Source organism: Entelurus aequoreus, linkage group LG14, assembly GCF_033978785.1.
Source record: "Entelurus aequoreus isolate RoL-2023_Sb linkage group LG14, RoL_Eaeq_v1.1, whole genome shotgun sequence".
In the NCBI taxonomy this organism is placed as follows: Eukaryota; Metazoa; Chordata; class Actinopteri; order Syngnathiformes; family Syngnathidae; genus Entelurus; species Entelurus aequoreus.
This window is the reverse complement of record NC_084744.1, coordinates 7,259,587-7,275,213: the sequence shown is the minus strand read 5'-3', so window position 1 is coordinate 7,275,213 and position 15,627 is coordinate 7,259,587. Positions and strand designations below refer to the sequence as shown.

Below are 15,627 nucleotides of genomic sequence, written 5' to 3'. Positions count from 1 at the left end.
CAACCTAAACCAGTGAAGTTGACGAGTGACCGGGGCACATTGCAACCTAAACCAGTGAAGTTAACGAGTGACTGAGGCACATTGCAACCTAAACCAGTGAAGTTGACGAGTGACCGGGGCACATTGCAACCTAAACCAGTGAAGTTAACGAGTGACCGGGGCACATTGCAACCTAAACCAGTGAAGTTAACGAGTGACTGAGGCACATTGCAACCTAAACCAGTGAAGTTGACGAGTGACCGGGGAACATTGCAACCTAAACCAGTGAAGTTGACGAGTGACCGGGGCACATTGCAACCTAAACCAGTGAAGTTAACGAGTGACTGAGGCACATTGCAACCTAAACCAGTGAAGTTAACGAGTGACTGAGGCACATTGCAACCTAAACCAGTGAAGTTAACGAGTGACTGAGGCACATTGCAACCTAAACCAGTGAAGTTAACGAGTGACCGGGGCACATTGCAACCTAAACCAGTGAAGTTAACGAGTGACTGAGGCACATTGCAACCTAAACCAGTGAAGTTGACGAGTGACCGGGGCACATTGCAACCTAAACCAGTGAAGTTAACGAGTGACTGAGGCACATTGCAACCTAAACCAGTGAAGTTGACGAGTGACCGGGGCACATTGCAACCTAAACCAGTGAAGTTAACGAGTGACCGGGGCACATTGCAACCTAAACCAGTGAAGTTAACGAGTGACTGAGGCACATTGCAACCTAAACCAGTGAAGTTGACGAGTGACCGGGGAACATTGCAACCTAAACCAGTGAAGTTGACGAGTGACCGGGGCACATTGCAACCTAAACCAGTGAAGTTAACGAGTGACCGGGGCACATTGCAACCTAAACCAGTGAAGTTGACGAGTGACCGGGGAACATTGCAACCTAAACCAGTGAAGTTAACGAGTGACTGAGGCACATTGCAAGCTAAACCAGTGAAGTTAACGAGTGACTGACGCACATTGCAAGCTAAACCAGTGAAGTTAACGAGTGACCGGGGCACATTGCAACCTAAACCAGTGAAGTTAACGAGTGACCGAGGCTAAACCAGTGAAGTTAACAAGGTACTGAGGCACATTGCAACCTAAACTAGCGAAGTTAACGAGTGACTGAGGCACATTGCAACCTAAACCAGTGAAGTTAACAAGGTACTGAGGCACATTGCAACCTAAACCAGTGAAGTTAACGAGTGACCGAGGCACATTGCAACCTAAACCAGTGAAATTAACAAGTGACTGAGGCACATTGCAACCTAAACCAGTGAAGTTGACGAGTGACTGAGGCACATTGCAGCCTAAACCAGTGAAGTTAACGAGTGACTGAGGCACATTGCAACCTAAACCAGTGAAGTTAACGAGTGACCGAGGCTAAACCAGTGAAGTTAACAAGGTACTGAGGCACATTGCAACCTAAACTAGCGAAGTTAACGAGTGACTGAGGCACATTGCAACCTAAACCAGTGAAGTTAACAAGGTACCGAGGCACATTGCAACCTAAACCAGTGAAGTTAACGAGTGACCGAGGCACATTGCAACCTAAACCAGTGAAGTTAACGAGTGACTGAGGCACATTGCAACCTAAACCAGTGAAGTTAACGAGTGACTGAGCCACATTGCAACCTAAACCAGTGAAGTTAACGAGTGACCGAGGCTAAACCAGTGAAGTTAACAAGGTACTGAGGCACATTGCAACCTAAACTAGCGAAGTTAACGAGTGACTGAGGCACATTGCAACCTAAACCAGTGAAGTTAACAAGGTACCGAGGCACATTGCAACCTAAACCAGTGAAGTTAATGAGTGACCGAGGCTAAACCAGTGAAGTTAACGAGTGACTGAGGCACATTGCAACCTAAACCAGTGAAGTTAACGAGTGACTGAGGCACATTGCAACCTAAACCAGTGAAGTTAACGAGTGACCGAGGCACATTGCAACCTAAACCAGTGAAGTTAACGAGTGGCTGAGGCACATTGCAACCTAAACCAGTGAAGTTAACGAGTGACTGAGGCACATTGCAACCTAAACCAGTGAAGTTAACGAGTGACTGAGGCACATTGCAACCTAAACCAGTGAAGTTAACGAGTGACTGAGGCACATTGCAACCTAAACCAGTGAAGTTAACGAGTGGCTGAGGCACATTGCAACCTAAACCAGTGAAGTTAACGAGTGACTGAGGCACATTGCAACCTAAACCAGTGAAGTTAACGAGTGGCTGAGGCACATTGCAACCTAAACCAGTGAAGTTAACGAGTGACTGAGGCACATTGCAACCTAAACCAGTGAAGTTAACGAGTGACTGAGGCACATTGCAACCTAAACCAGTGAAGTTAACGAGTGACCGGGGCACATTGCAACCTAAACCAGTGAAGTTAACGAGTGACTGAGGCACATTGCAACCTAAACCAGTGAAGTTGACGAGTGACCGGGGCACATTGCAACCTAAACCAGTGAAGTTAACGAGTGACTGAGGCACATTGCAACCTAAACCAGTGAAGTTGACGAGTGACCGGGGCACATTGCAACCTAAACCAGTGAAGTTAACGAGTGACCGGGGCACATTGCAACCTAAACCAGTGAAGTTAACGAGTGACTGAGGCACATTGCAACCTAAACCAGTGAAGTTGACGAGTGACCGGGGAACATTGCAACCTAAACCAGTGAAGTTGACGAGTGACCGGGGCACATTGCAACCTAAACCAGTGAAGTTAACGAGTGACTGAGGCACATTGCAACCTAAACCAGTGAAGTTAACGAGTGACTGAGGCACATTGCAACCTAAACCAGTGAAGTTAACGAGTGACTGAGGCACATTGCAACCTAAACCAGTGAAGTTAACGAGTGACCGGGGCACATTGCAACCTAAACCAGTGAAGTTAACGAGTGACTGAGGCACATTGCAACCTAAACCAGTGAAGTTGACGAGTGACCGGGGCACATTGCAACCTAAACCAGTGAAGTTAACGAGTGACTGAGGCACATTGCAACCTAAACCAGTGAAGTTGACGAGTGACCGGGGCACATTGCAACCTAAACCAGTGAAGTTAACGAGTGACCGGGGCACATTGCAACCTAAACCAGTGAAGTTAACGAGTGACTGAGGCACATTGCAACCTAAACCAGTGAAGTTGACGAGTGACCGGGGAACATTGCAACCTAAACCAGTGAAGTTGACGAGTGACCGGGGCACATTGCAACCTAAACCAGTGAAGTTAACGAGTGACCGGGGCACATTGCAACCTAAACCAGTGAAGTTGACGAGTGACCGGGGAACATTGCAACCTAAACCAGTGAAGTTAACGAGTGACTGAGGCACATTGCAAGCTAAACCAGTGAAGTTAACGAGTGACTGACGCACATTGCAAGCTAAACCAGTGAAGTTAACGAGTGACCGGGGCACATTGCAACCTAAACCAGTGAAGTTAACGAGTGACCGAGGCTAAACCAGTGAAGTTAACAAGGTACTGAGGCACATTGCAACCTAAACTAGCGAAGTTAACGAGTGACTGAGGCAAATTGCAACCTAAACCAGTGAAGTTAACAAGGTACTGAGGCACATTGCAACCTAAACCAGTGAAGTTAACGAGTGACCGAGGCACATTGCAACCTAAACCAGTGAAATTAACAAGTGACTGAGGCACATTGCAACCTAAACCAGTGAAGTTGACGAGTGACTGAGGCACATTGCAGCCTAAACCAGTGAAGTTAACGAGTGACTGAGGCACATTGCAACCTAAACCAGTGAAGTTAACGAGTGACCGAGGCTAAACCAGTGAAGTTAACAAGGTACTGAGGCACATTGCAACCTAAACTAGCGAAGTTAACGAGTGACTGAGGCACATTGCAACCTAAACCAGTGAAGTTAACAAGGTACCGAGGCACATTGCAACCTAAACCAGTGAAGTTAACGAGTGACCGAGGCACATTGCAACCTAAACCAGTGAAGTTAACGAGTGACTGAGGCACATTGCAACCTAAACCAGTGAAGTTAACGAGTGACTGAGCCACATTGCAACCTAAACCAGTGAAGTTAACGAGTGACCGAGGCTAAACCAGTGAAGTTAACAAGGTACTGAGGCACATTGCAACCTAAACTAGCGAAGTTAACGAGTGACTGAGGCACATTGCAACCTAAACCAGTGAAGTTAACAAGGTACCGAGGCACATTGCAACCTAAACCAGTGAAGTTAATGAGTGACCGAGGCTAAACCAGTGAAGTTAACGAGTGACTGAGGCACATTGCAACCTAAACCAGTGAAGTTAACGAGTGACTGAGGCACATTGCAACCTAAACCAGTGAAGTTAACGAGTGACCGAGGCACATTGCAACCTAAACCAGTGAAGTTAACGAGTGGCTGAGGCACATTGCAACCTAAACCAGTGAAGTTAACGAGTGACTGAGGCACATTGCAACCTAAACCAGTGAAGTTAACGAGTGACTGAGGCACATTGCAACCTAAACCAGTGAAGTTAACGAGTGACTGAGGCACATTGCAACCTAAACCAGTGAAGTTAACGAGTGGCTGAGGCACATTGCAACCTAAACCAGTGAAGTTAACGAGTGACTGAGGCACATTGCAACCTAAACCAGTGAAGTTAACGAGTGGCTGAGGCACATTGCAACCTAAACCAGTGAAGTTAACGAGTGACTGAGGCACATTGCAACCTAAACCAGTGAAGTTAACGAGTGACTGAGGCACATTGCAACCTAAACCAGTGAAGTTAACGAGTGACCGGGGCACATTGCAACCTAAACCAGTGAAGTTAACGAGTGACTGAGGCACATTGCAACCTAAACCAGTGAAGTTGACGAGTGACCGGGGCACATTGCAACCTAAACCAGTGAAGTTAACGAGTGACTGAGGCACATTGCAACCTAAACCAGTGAAGTTGACGAGTGACCGGGGCACATTGCAACCTAAACCAGTGAAGTTAACGAGTGACCGGGGCACATTGCAACCTAAACCAGTGAAGTTAACGAGTGACTGAGGCACATTGCAACCTAAACCAGTGAAGTTGACGAGTGACCGGGGAACATTGCAACCTAAACCAGTGAAGTTGACGAGTGACCGGGGCACATTGCAACCTAAACCAGTGAAGTTAACGAGTGACTGAGGCACATTGCAACCTAAACCAGTGAAGTTAACGAGTGACTGAGGCACATTGCAACCTAAACCAGTGAAGTTAACGAGTGACTGAGGCACATTGCAACCTAAACCAGTGAAGTTAACGAGTGACCGGGGCACATTGCAACCTAAACCAGTGAAGTTAACGAGTGACTGAGGCACATTGCAACCTAAACCAGTGAAGTTGACGAGTGACCGGGGCACATTGCAACCTAAACCAGTGAAGTTAACGAGTGACTGAGGCACATTGCAACCTAAACCAGTGAAGTTGACGAGTGACCGGGGCACATTGCAACCTAAACCAGTGAAGTTAACGAGTGACCGGGGCACATTGCAACCTAAACCAGTGAAGTTAACGAGTGACTGAGGCACATTGCAACCTAAACCAGTGAAGTTGACGAGTGACCGGGGAACATTGCAACCTAAACCAGTGAAGTTGACGAGTGACCGGGGCACATTGCAACCTAAACCAGTGAAGTTAACGAGTGACCGGGGCACATTGCAACCTAAACCAGTGAAGTTGACGAGTGACCGGGGAACATTGCAACCTAAACCAGTGAAGTTAACGAGTGACTGAGGCACATTGCAAGCTAAACCAGTGAAGTTAACGAGTGACTGACGCACATTGCAAGCTAAACCAGTGAAGTTAACGAGTGACCGGGGCACATTGCAACCTAAACCAGTGAAGTTAACGAGTGACCGAGGCTAAACCAGTGAAGTTAACAAGGTACTGAGGCACATTGCAACCTAAACTAGCGAAGTTAACGAGTGACTGAGGCAAATTGCAACCTAAACCAGTGAAGTTAACAAGGTACTGAGGCACATTGCAACCTAAACCAGTGAAGTTAACGAGTGACCGAGGCACATTGCAACCTAAACCAGTGAAATTAACAAGTGACTGAGGCACATTGCAACCTAAACCAGTGAAGTTGACGAGTGACTGAGGCACATTGCAGCCTAAACCAGTGAAGTTAACGAGTGACTGAGGCACATTGCAACCTAAACCAGTGAAGTTAACGAGTGACCGAGGCTAAACCAGTGAAGTTAACAAGGTACTGAGGCACATTGCAACCTAAACTAGCGAAGTTAACGAGTGACTGAGGCACATTGCAACCTAAACCAGTGAAGTTAACAAGGTACCGAGGCACATTGCAACCTAAACCAGTGAAGTTAACGAGTGACCGAGGCACATTGCAACCTAAACCAGTGAAGTTAACGAGTGACTGAGGCACATTGCAACCTAAACCAGTGAAGTTAACGAGTGACTGAGCCACATTGCAACCTAAACCAGTGAAGTTAACGAGTGACCGAGGCTAAACCAGTGAAGTTAACAAGGTACTGAGGCACATTGCAACCTAAACTAGCGAAGTTAACGAGTGACTGAGGCACATTGCAACCTAAACCAGTGAAGTTAACAAGGTACCGAGGCACATTGCAACCTAAACCAGTGAAGTTAATGAGTGACCGAGGCTAAACCAGTGAAGTTAACGAGTGACTGAGGCACATTGCAACCTAAACCAGTGAAGTTAATGAGTGACCGAGGCTAAACCAGTGAAGTTAACAAGGTACCGAGGCACATTGCAACCTAAACTAGTGAAGATAACGAGTGACTGAGTCACATAGTTCTGATAAACAGCACAATCATGACAGTTCTACAAAGAAGCTCCAGTTCTGCTGCTTTAACTCACGGTGTCGGCTCTTATGTCATCGCACTAAACCCACTGGAGATTAATCTTTCGCTTGTGGAAGCGTGCAGAAGACTGATTGACGTTAAGTCTTGCACATGCCGCACAGATGTGAGGGCACAAAGAAGAAGGAAAGTTGCAAGTATGTCTGGGAATGATCTGGACTGTGTGTCAGGGACCGGAGAAACACATCGGATCAGAACGTAAAGTCACAATGACCTTCAGTCTTCTGTCAGGGTACCAAAGACGACGGCTTTGATCCAAGGCGTGCGCTCGTTGAACAACCCATTTGATGGGTTGAGTCATGAAAATACGATCATTTTCCTGAGTAATGGAGAACGAGACTTGAGGAACGCTGGAAGTTGTCGTGGTGCTCGGCATGTTGGAAAAGCAAAGCAAAATACTACACGGTCTAGCTCCATCCTATCTTGCCGATTGTATTGTACCATATGTCCCGGCAAGAAATCTGCGTTCAAAGAACTCTGGCTTATTAGTGATTCCCAGAGCCCCAAAAAAGTCTGCGGGCTATAGAGCGTTTTCTATTGGGGCTCCGGTACTATGGAATGCCCTCCCGGTAACAGTTAGAGATGCTACCTCAGTAGAAGCATTTAAGTCCCATCTTAAAACTCATTTGTATACTCTAGCCTTTATATAGACCCCCTCTTTAGACCAGTTGATCTGCCGTTTCTTTTCTTTTCTGCTCTGCCCCCCTCTCCCTTGTGGAAGGGGGGGGCATGGATGAAGCGCTGGCTGTCAAGAGTCGGGACCCGGGGTGGACCGCTAGCTTGCGCATCGGTTGGGGACATCTCTGCGCTGCTGACCCGTCTCCGCTCGGGATGGTCTCCTGCTAGCCCCACTATGGACTGGACTCTCACTATTATGTCAGATCCACTATGGACTGGACTTTCACTATTATGTTAGATCCACTATGGACTGGACTTTCACTATTATGTTAGATCAGGGGTCACCAACCTTTTTGAAACCAAGAGCTACTTCTTGGGTAGTGATTAATGCGAAGGGCTACCAGTTTGATACACACTTAAATAAATTGCCAGAAATAGCCAATTTGCTCAATTTACCTTTAACTCTATGTTATTATTAATAATTAATGATATTTAGCTTTGTGGAAACACTGATCATCTTAATGATTTCTCACAATAAATATATACAGAAACAGATAAATATCAATATGCAAAACTTTATTTTCATATTTTCTCTAAGTGCACATTTTTCAATTTGAACATTTTCAAATGATCACTTCTAAAACAGTCTTGTGAAATCACAATATCCCATTTTAACTAGCTAGCCACTAAAGTTTTTGAACAAATCATGAATTACTTTGCACCATGTTTGTACAAATAATAACTCATGAAAAATACAAAAGTCAACTCTCAAATTTTTAAATAAATCATGTCACACTTTGAACTGGACACCAAATCTGTTATCTGTTTCTTTGTCAGTTAGTGAAGACCAAGTCTTTAAAATATTTTCAATTTGAGTTTTGTCTCTCTTAGAATTAAAAATGTTGAGCAAAGCGAGACCAGCTTGCTAGTAAATAAATACAATTTAAAAAATAGAGGCAGCTCACTGGTAAGTGCTGCTATTTGAGCTATTTTTAGAACAGGCCAGCGGGCTACTCATCTGGTCCTTACGGGCTACCTGGTGCCCGCGGGCACCGCATTGGTGACCCCTGTGTTAGATCCACTATGGACTGGACTCTCTCACTATTATGTTAGATCCACTATGGACTGGACTTTCACAATATTATGTCAGACCCACTCGACGTCCATTGCATCCGGTCTCCCCTAGAGGAGGGGTGGGGTCACCCACATCTGCAGTCCTCTCCAAGGTTTCTCATAGTCATTCACATTGACATCCCACTGGGTTGTGAGTTTTTCTTTACCCTTATGTGGGATCTGAACCAATTGAGACACTTGTGATTTAGGGCTATATAAATAAACATTGATTGATTGATTGATTGATTGAAAGCCAAGGTTTTTAGAATACTAGCTCACTGAAGGTCCATGACAACTTCCCCGCATGCAAGTAACTCCAATGCAGTCAAGTTGATTAGATATTTTCGTTGTTCTGGTCTGGACATTAGGAAACTTAGTCCTCAGCCTTAGGACGGTGCAATGGAATTATGGTAACTCATCAGCTACCAGCAGCTACAGTCTTACAACAACAACTACAAGGAAAAACTTTACTTAGACAACCGGCGGTCACAACTTCTCTTGTCCAGATGTCGATAATTGAATTGTCATCAGAATCTAGAAGAAACCTGTTGGACTGTCACACTTTTACTCCATTATTCTCTTTTTTAAAGTGTATTCCTTTACTTGAGTAACTGGAGGATTAAAAACTGATAGCAAATCTGTTTCTGTTCTTTTTTTAAAGAACAATTTGAATAAATGCAATGACATCACTGATTTAGTTTAGTCAGTGAACGGATGCTGGGAAGAAAACAGTGAATTGTTCACAGATCCAACCTTGTTGCGTCTTCTAGAAACCCAGAGTTGGAGTTAGAACCAAACTAGCATCGTGTTCAGTAGAGAGAGATAAACCTCAGCCAAGAACAATCCGGAATATTTGCGCCTCACCCAGCCTGTAGGTGAGGTTCCATCTTGGATCTGATTGGTCGCTGCTCCCACGTGACCTGTAAGCGTGAAAAGTGAAACCTAATTCTTGTGCTCGCAGTTCAGGTTTCAAATATATTGGGTTCTTGCTGATTCGCCAAAGTTAAACTGCAAGTTATTTGCCCTTTGCCAAGACTTAAAATTGTATTTCTAGAAACTTTTCTAGTTTTAGTCATTTTTTTAGTCATTATTTCAGCATGAAAAACTATACTTTGTATTTTTAGTTTGAAAAACTTAAAATTGAGAAAATAATTATTGAAGTAAGATAGTATGGTTTCCCTGACCTAGAAATCTTGTTTAAATAAATAATGCTTGTTTTCCGGATACTTATTTCTTTCTTAAAAGTCCTGCTAATTTGTAAATATATACACAAATCTTAATTTAGCTTATCTAGTCAAATTAGCTAGCTGTATGGACGGATCATTTCATAGTTTTTAGTATTTTCCCTAAAATCTAGTCTTTTTAGCTTATACTTTGTCAGCTCTTTTTTTTTACATAGATGTGTCACAGTGGTGCTGGGTTGTGGTTGTTGGCGTGAACCCAGGATGCAGGGAAGGCAAGCAAAACCGGTGAAGTTGTCACATTGTGTAAATGGTAAATAAAAACAGAATACAATGACTTGCAAATCCTTTTCATCTTATATTCAATTGAATAGACTGCAAAGACAAGATACTTAATGTTCAAACTGGAAAACGTTGTTATTTTTGGCAAACATTAGCTCATTTGGAATTTGATGCCTGCCACATGTTTAAAAAAAAGCTGGCACAAGTGGCAAAAAAGACTGAGAAAGTTGAGGAATGCTCATTAAACACTTATTTGGAACATCCCACAGGTGAACAGGCTAATTGGGAGCAGGTGGGTGCCATGATTGGGTATAAAAGTAGATTCCATGAAATGCTCAGTCATTCACAAACAAGGACGGGGCGAGGGTCACCACTTTGTCAACAAATGCCTGAGCAAATTGTCCAACAGTTTAAGGACAACATTTCTCAACCAGCTATTGCAAGGAATTTAGGGATTTCACCATCTACGCTCCGTAATATCATCAAAAGGTTCAGAGAATCTGGAGAAATCACTGCACGTAAGCAGCTAATGCTGTGACCTTGGATCCCTCAGGCGGTACTCCATCAAAAAGTGACATCAGCGTGTAAAGGATATCACCACATGGGCTCAGGAACACTTCAGAAAACCACTATTAGTAACTACAGTTGGTCGCTACATCTGTAAATGCAAGTTAAAACTCTACTATGCAAAGCCAAAGCCGTTTATCAACAACACCCAGAAACGCTTTCGCTGGGCTTGAGCTCATCTAAGATGGACTGATGCAAAGTGGAAAAGTGGTTTTAAATTGTTTTTGGAAACTGTGGATGTTGTGTCCTTTGGACCAAAGAGGAAAAGACCCATCCGGATTGTTCTAGGCGCAAAGTGTAAAAGCCAGCATGTGTGATGGTATGGGGGTGTATTAGTGCCCAAGACATGGGTAACTCGCACATCTGTGAAGGCACCATTAATGCTGAAAGGTACATACAGCTTTTGGAGCAACACATGTTGCCATCCAAGCAACGTTATCATGGACGCCCCTGCTTATTTCAGCAAGACAGTGGTAAAAATGCCCCCGTGACAACTTTTTTGCAATGTTTGCTGCCATTATTTGCAACAAAAAACAAAATCCTTCAGGATTCTACACAGAACACATACCATGTTACATTAAACGATTTTCCTCAGCCAGGCAGCATTTTTAGACTGTCGCCACCGTCGGTGGTGTAGCCTGCCAGGACGACCTGCTAATGACACACCTAAAACACAGGAGTTATTTAGCCCAGATTAGACGATGAATCCCCTCAGGCGCTGACTTTCATCCCGGGCCTGCCTGGACACAGCCAGATAAGGTTTGGGGGAGATGGAGGGAGGCTTGAAAGAGTTCGCCCAGCTTGTCAGAAAGCCCACGGAGCGTCTTCAAACACACTCCTCTTAGTGTGTGTGGGTGTGTGTCACTTCAACTCCGTAATGATTTGCCTTAAGGCTCTGCGTACACATTTTGGCAGTTCTTCATTTCCTGCTATCCAGGCTTTTATCTCATGAGCCGCAACGCACACAAGGAAGGCCCTCAAACACTCGCACAGTGCAGGCTAGATATATATATACATATATATATATATCTATATGTACACTGTAAAAAAAAAATCTGTAAAAAAACGGTCATCTACTGGCAGCTACGGCTGCCAAACGAAAACCATAACATTGAAGTAAAACATTGTAAACCAAATAATGATCAAAAACATTATATTTACAGACATTTTCATGACACGTTTTGCGGAAAAATATCGTAACTTTACAGATTTTTACCAAATTATTAAGATCAACCACCTTTAATAAAGTGACGATGCAAGCAGTTCTGCAGAAAAATACCTTTATTCTGCAGAGTTTTTCCAAATTAGTACGATCAAACACCTTTAATGAAGTGACAATGCTGGCACTTCCACAGAAAAACACCATTATTTTACAGATTTTTTTCTGAATTATTCAGATCAACCACCTTTAAAGGCCTACTGATATATATATACGTGTGTATATATATATTAGGGCTGTCAAATGATTAAAATTTTTAATCAGATTAATCACAGCTTAAAAATTAATTAATCATGATTAATCACCATTCGAACTATGTCCAAAATATGCCATTAACTGTATATTTTTGTGGGAATTGAAAGATAAATGACAGAAGACATGTGCATTTAACATATGTATGCATGTTTATTTTAATAACATCCTGTTTTTTACAATGACATTTCCTCGTCAAAATAGGAAAACAAAATAGGATGGCGTCTCTTATTTAAATGAAACTGAAATAGTAAAACAAAATAGGATGGTGTCTCCTTCTGTAACACACTAGCCATCTTGGCCATTTCTCTTCAACAAAGGAAAAACAAAGAGATTTCTCTTTTTTATCAAACCAAAAGAACATGGCCTACACAATTACATGTGGCCCGCTTCTCTATTCATCCTTTAGCCCAGGGGTCTCAAACATGCGGCCCGCGGGCCAATTGTGGCCCGGGAGACGTTATTTTGCGGCCCCCACCTTAATATGAAAGTTTAATGTTAGTGCGGCCCGCGAGTTTTAAATGAATGGCGCTTGACAGCGTTGTGTGCGGAGCTGAAGAAATCTACCAATCACGTTGTGGTATGAGGCTCTCGACAATATCGAGGGCGTGCCGTGATGGCACTGTCATCAGTGTCCTCTAGAATCTGTCACCGCATCATCTTTTTCTCCATACTAACAGCGTGCCAGCCCAGACACATGTTGTATGAGGCTTCTAGAGACACACGCAGGTTATTGCAAGACATACTTGAGGAACAGCCATACATTTCACACTGAGGGTGGTCATATTTTATTTTATTTATATTTTAACACTGTTACAAATATGCGCCACACTGTGAACCCACACCAAACAAGAATGACAAACACATTTCGGGAGAACATCCGCACCTAAACACAACATAAACACAACAGAACAAATACCCAGAATCCTTTGCAGCCCTAACTCTTCCGGGCTACAAAAACACCCCCGCTACCCCTAACCCCGCCCAACTCAACCCCCCCCCATCTCCCGAATTCGGAGGTCTCAAGGTTGGCAAGTATGCATTGATGTCACTTGCGTAATGCAAGCAGAGAAACATTTTGCCGCTTTTCTATGACACACGCTCTTCCTTCCTCCCTCCCTGCCTCCCTCCCTCGCCCGCCTGCTCGCTCCCGCCCCCGTTGTAAACAGTCCGGGCGGGGAAGACGAGCACTCCGCCGAAGGAGCGAGCGACAATACAAAAGTGTGGTGCACTGGACCCCAGCGCTGATACAGACGTGGTGATGTTAACCCGTTCGGGGCTAATTGTGCTACCGTAACTGTAAACTCCACCCCCCACCCTCCTCCCGTTGGCTCCAGACAGAGACGATTTTTGATGCAATATTTCTTTCACAGGGGCACCCCGACGTGTCTTATTTCATTTCATTTCATTTTTATTTATCTCCTTCATTGATGTGCATCTTTGATCGATAGACAATTATACCTCAATTTTTAAATTATACATTTACACACCAATGCCTGAGAAGGAGCAGGATGAAGAAAAATCTTATATTTTTCTGCCCCCTTCAACATAGTACGTAGTCTTACTTAATGATATCATATAAACAAACAATTACATCCAAATATAACGAAAACAAACAAAAAAACACAAGAAGTGCAAAACTTCATGATGTACAAAAAGAACAAAAAAAACAAAATAAGTAGTATACACCTCACAGGATGATACAAAACAAATACAAAACTAGGCAAAAAATAAGTAAAATAATAAATATAAAGCAAAATGTAAACAGTTATGGCTGTCCATATGATCTCATTGTTCTGTCCTTATATATTTTTTCAATTGGAATATATTTTTACAATCTTTTATCTCTTGTAAAGAGAATTCCATAGTTTAACCCCCACCACTGATATACACATTTGTTTTAAAGTTGTCCTTGAATACTGATGTTTGAAATGACCTTTTCTTCTATGCTCTTCATTCTCAGAAGTGATGACAAACATTTTTTGTAAATTTGCTGGTAATGTTTTACTTTTAGCCTTAAACATGACACATAATGTCTGTAACTTTACTAGCTCCTGTAGTTTCAATAAACCAGAATTAATAAATATGTTAGTGTGTTCTAAGTAATCTACTTTATGAATAATCCTTATAGCTCTTTTCTGTAGTTGATACAGAGAAAGTTGCGTTGCACAAGGAATACAATTTGAAACGTCATTATACAACTAGACATGCTGAGGAGTATGCAAAATACTAGGGGAGTGAACCGGGTTGCAAATTTTAAAACCAGTCTACTGAGGCAACAAGATTTCGTCAAGAATTGAAATGACCTTTTCTTCTATGCTCTTCATTCTCAGAAGTGATGACAAACATTTTTTGTAAATTTGCTGGTAATGTTTTACTTTTAGCCTTAAACATGACACATAATGTCTGTAACTTTACTAGCTCCTGTAGTTTCAATAAACCAGAATTAATAAATAATATGTTAGTGTGTTTTAAGTAATCTACTTTATGAATAATCCTTATAGCTCTTTTCTGTAGTTGATACAGAGAAAGTTGCGTTGCACAAGGAATACAATTTGAAACGTCATTATACAACTAGACATGCTGAGGAGTATGCAAAATACTAGGGGAGTGAACCGGGTTGCAAATTTTAAAACCAGTCTACTGAGGCAACAAGATTTCGTCAAGAAAGCAAGCGAAAAGAGCGATGCAGCTGTCAAAGCTAGCTACATGGTGAGTGAGATGGTTGCTAGGGCGGGAAAGCCATTCAAAGGAGGTGAATTCATTAAAAAGTGCATGTTAGATTTTTTTTAAGAAATCTTTTCTTGCGGCCCAGCCTCACCCAGTTTCTGCATCCAGTGGCCCCCAGGTAAATTGAGTTTGAGACCCCTGCTTTAGCCAGTTACTGAGGCAAACCAATTTGTCCACATTTTCTGAGAGTAAAGCTGACCGCTTCTTTTGCACAATGTGACCGGCAAGTGAGAAGAGTCTTTCACAGGGAACTGAGGATGCAGGAGTGGCTAGATATTTCCGAGCCAACGGAGCCAGCTTGTCATGGGCTCCTGCATGAGATGACCACCACTGCAAGGGACAGTCCGTCATTTCAATGGTGGGCTCTGCTCTGTACCTGTGTAAGGCTCTGTCAGGCTGTACCTCTTCATCTGATTCTGAATCTGAGCCCAGCTGTAGAAGAAGGTTCATTTTCTTCTTGGGTGGCCCATCTTCAGTAGTGTGTGAAGGTCTTCCAGGTGATTCACGCAGAAGGCCTCCAAGTTTGGTCCACACCTCCTCTCTGTCTGCCTTGGGCACACTTTTCAAGTCCTTAAAACGTGGGTCCAGTGCGGTTGCAATCTTGAGCCATGCATTGTTGGTGTGTTCTTGGCGGGAGCCTAGGTCGTCTTTGAATTTGGTCTTAAATCTAATCATGTATGCAGGGTCCTCATCAGAAGTTTCCATTACACGGTGTAAGTGGCAGAGGGCAGGTAGTACCACTGAGCAGGAGACGTAGGCCTCCCCACCCAGGATCTGAGTCACATACCTGCAGTGGAAAACACACACACACACACACACACAGAGAGAGAGACACAGAGACAGATACACACAC

The 15,627-nt window shown here is 43.4% G+C and overlaps 2 protein-coding genes across 2 annotated transcripts in view; one reads left to right on the top strand and one right to left on the bottom strand.

The window, feature by feature from the left end:
* Positions 1-15,627, top strand: part of edar (ectodysplasin A receptor) — a 110,468-nt gene that overhangs the window by 31,117 nt on the left and 63,724 nt on the right. The gene's annotated exons all lie outside the window — the stretch shown is intronic.
* Positions 14,434-15,627, bottom strand: part of LOC133665244 (zinc finger BED domain-containing protein 4-like) — a 2,010-nt gene continuing 816 nt past the window's right edge. The window contains exon 2 of the mRNA XM_062070492.1: positions 14,434-15,561. Coding sequence (XP_061926476.1) covers positions 14,862-15,561 — 700 coding nt within the window. The 3' untranslated portion in view covers positions 14,434-14,861. The remainder of the gene's footprint in view (positions 15,562-15,627) is intronic.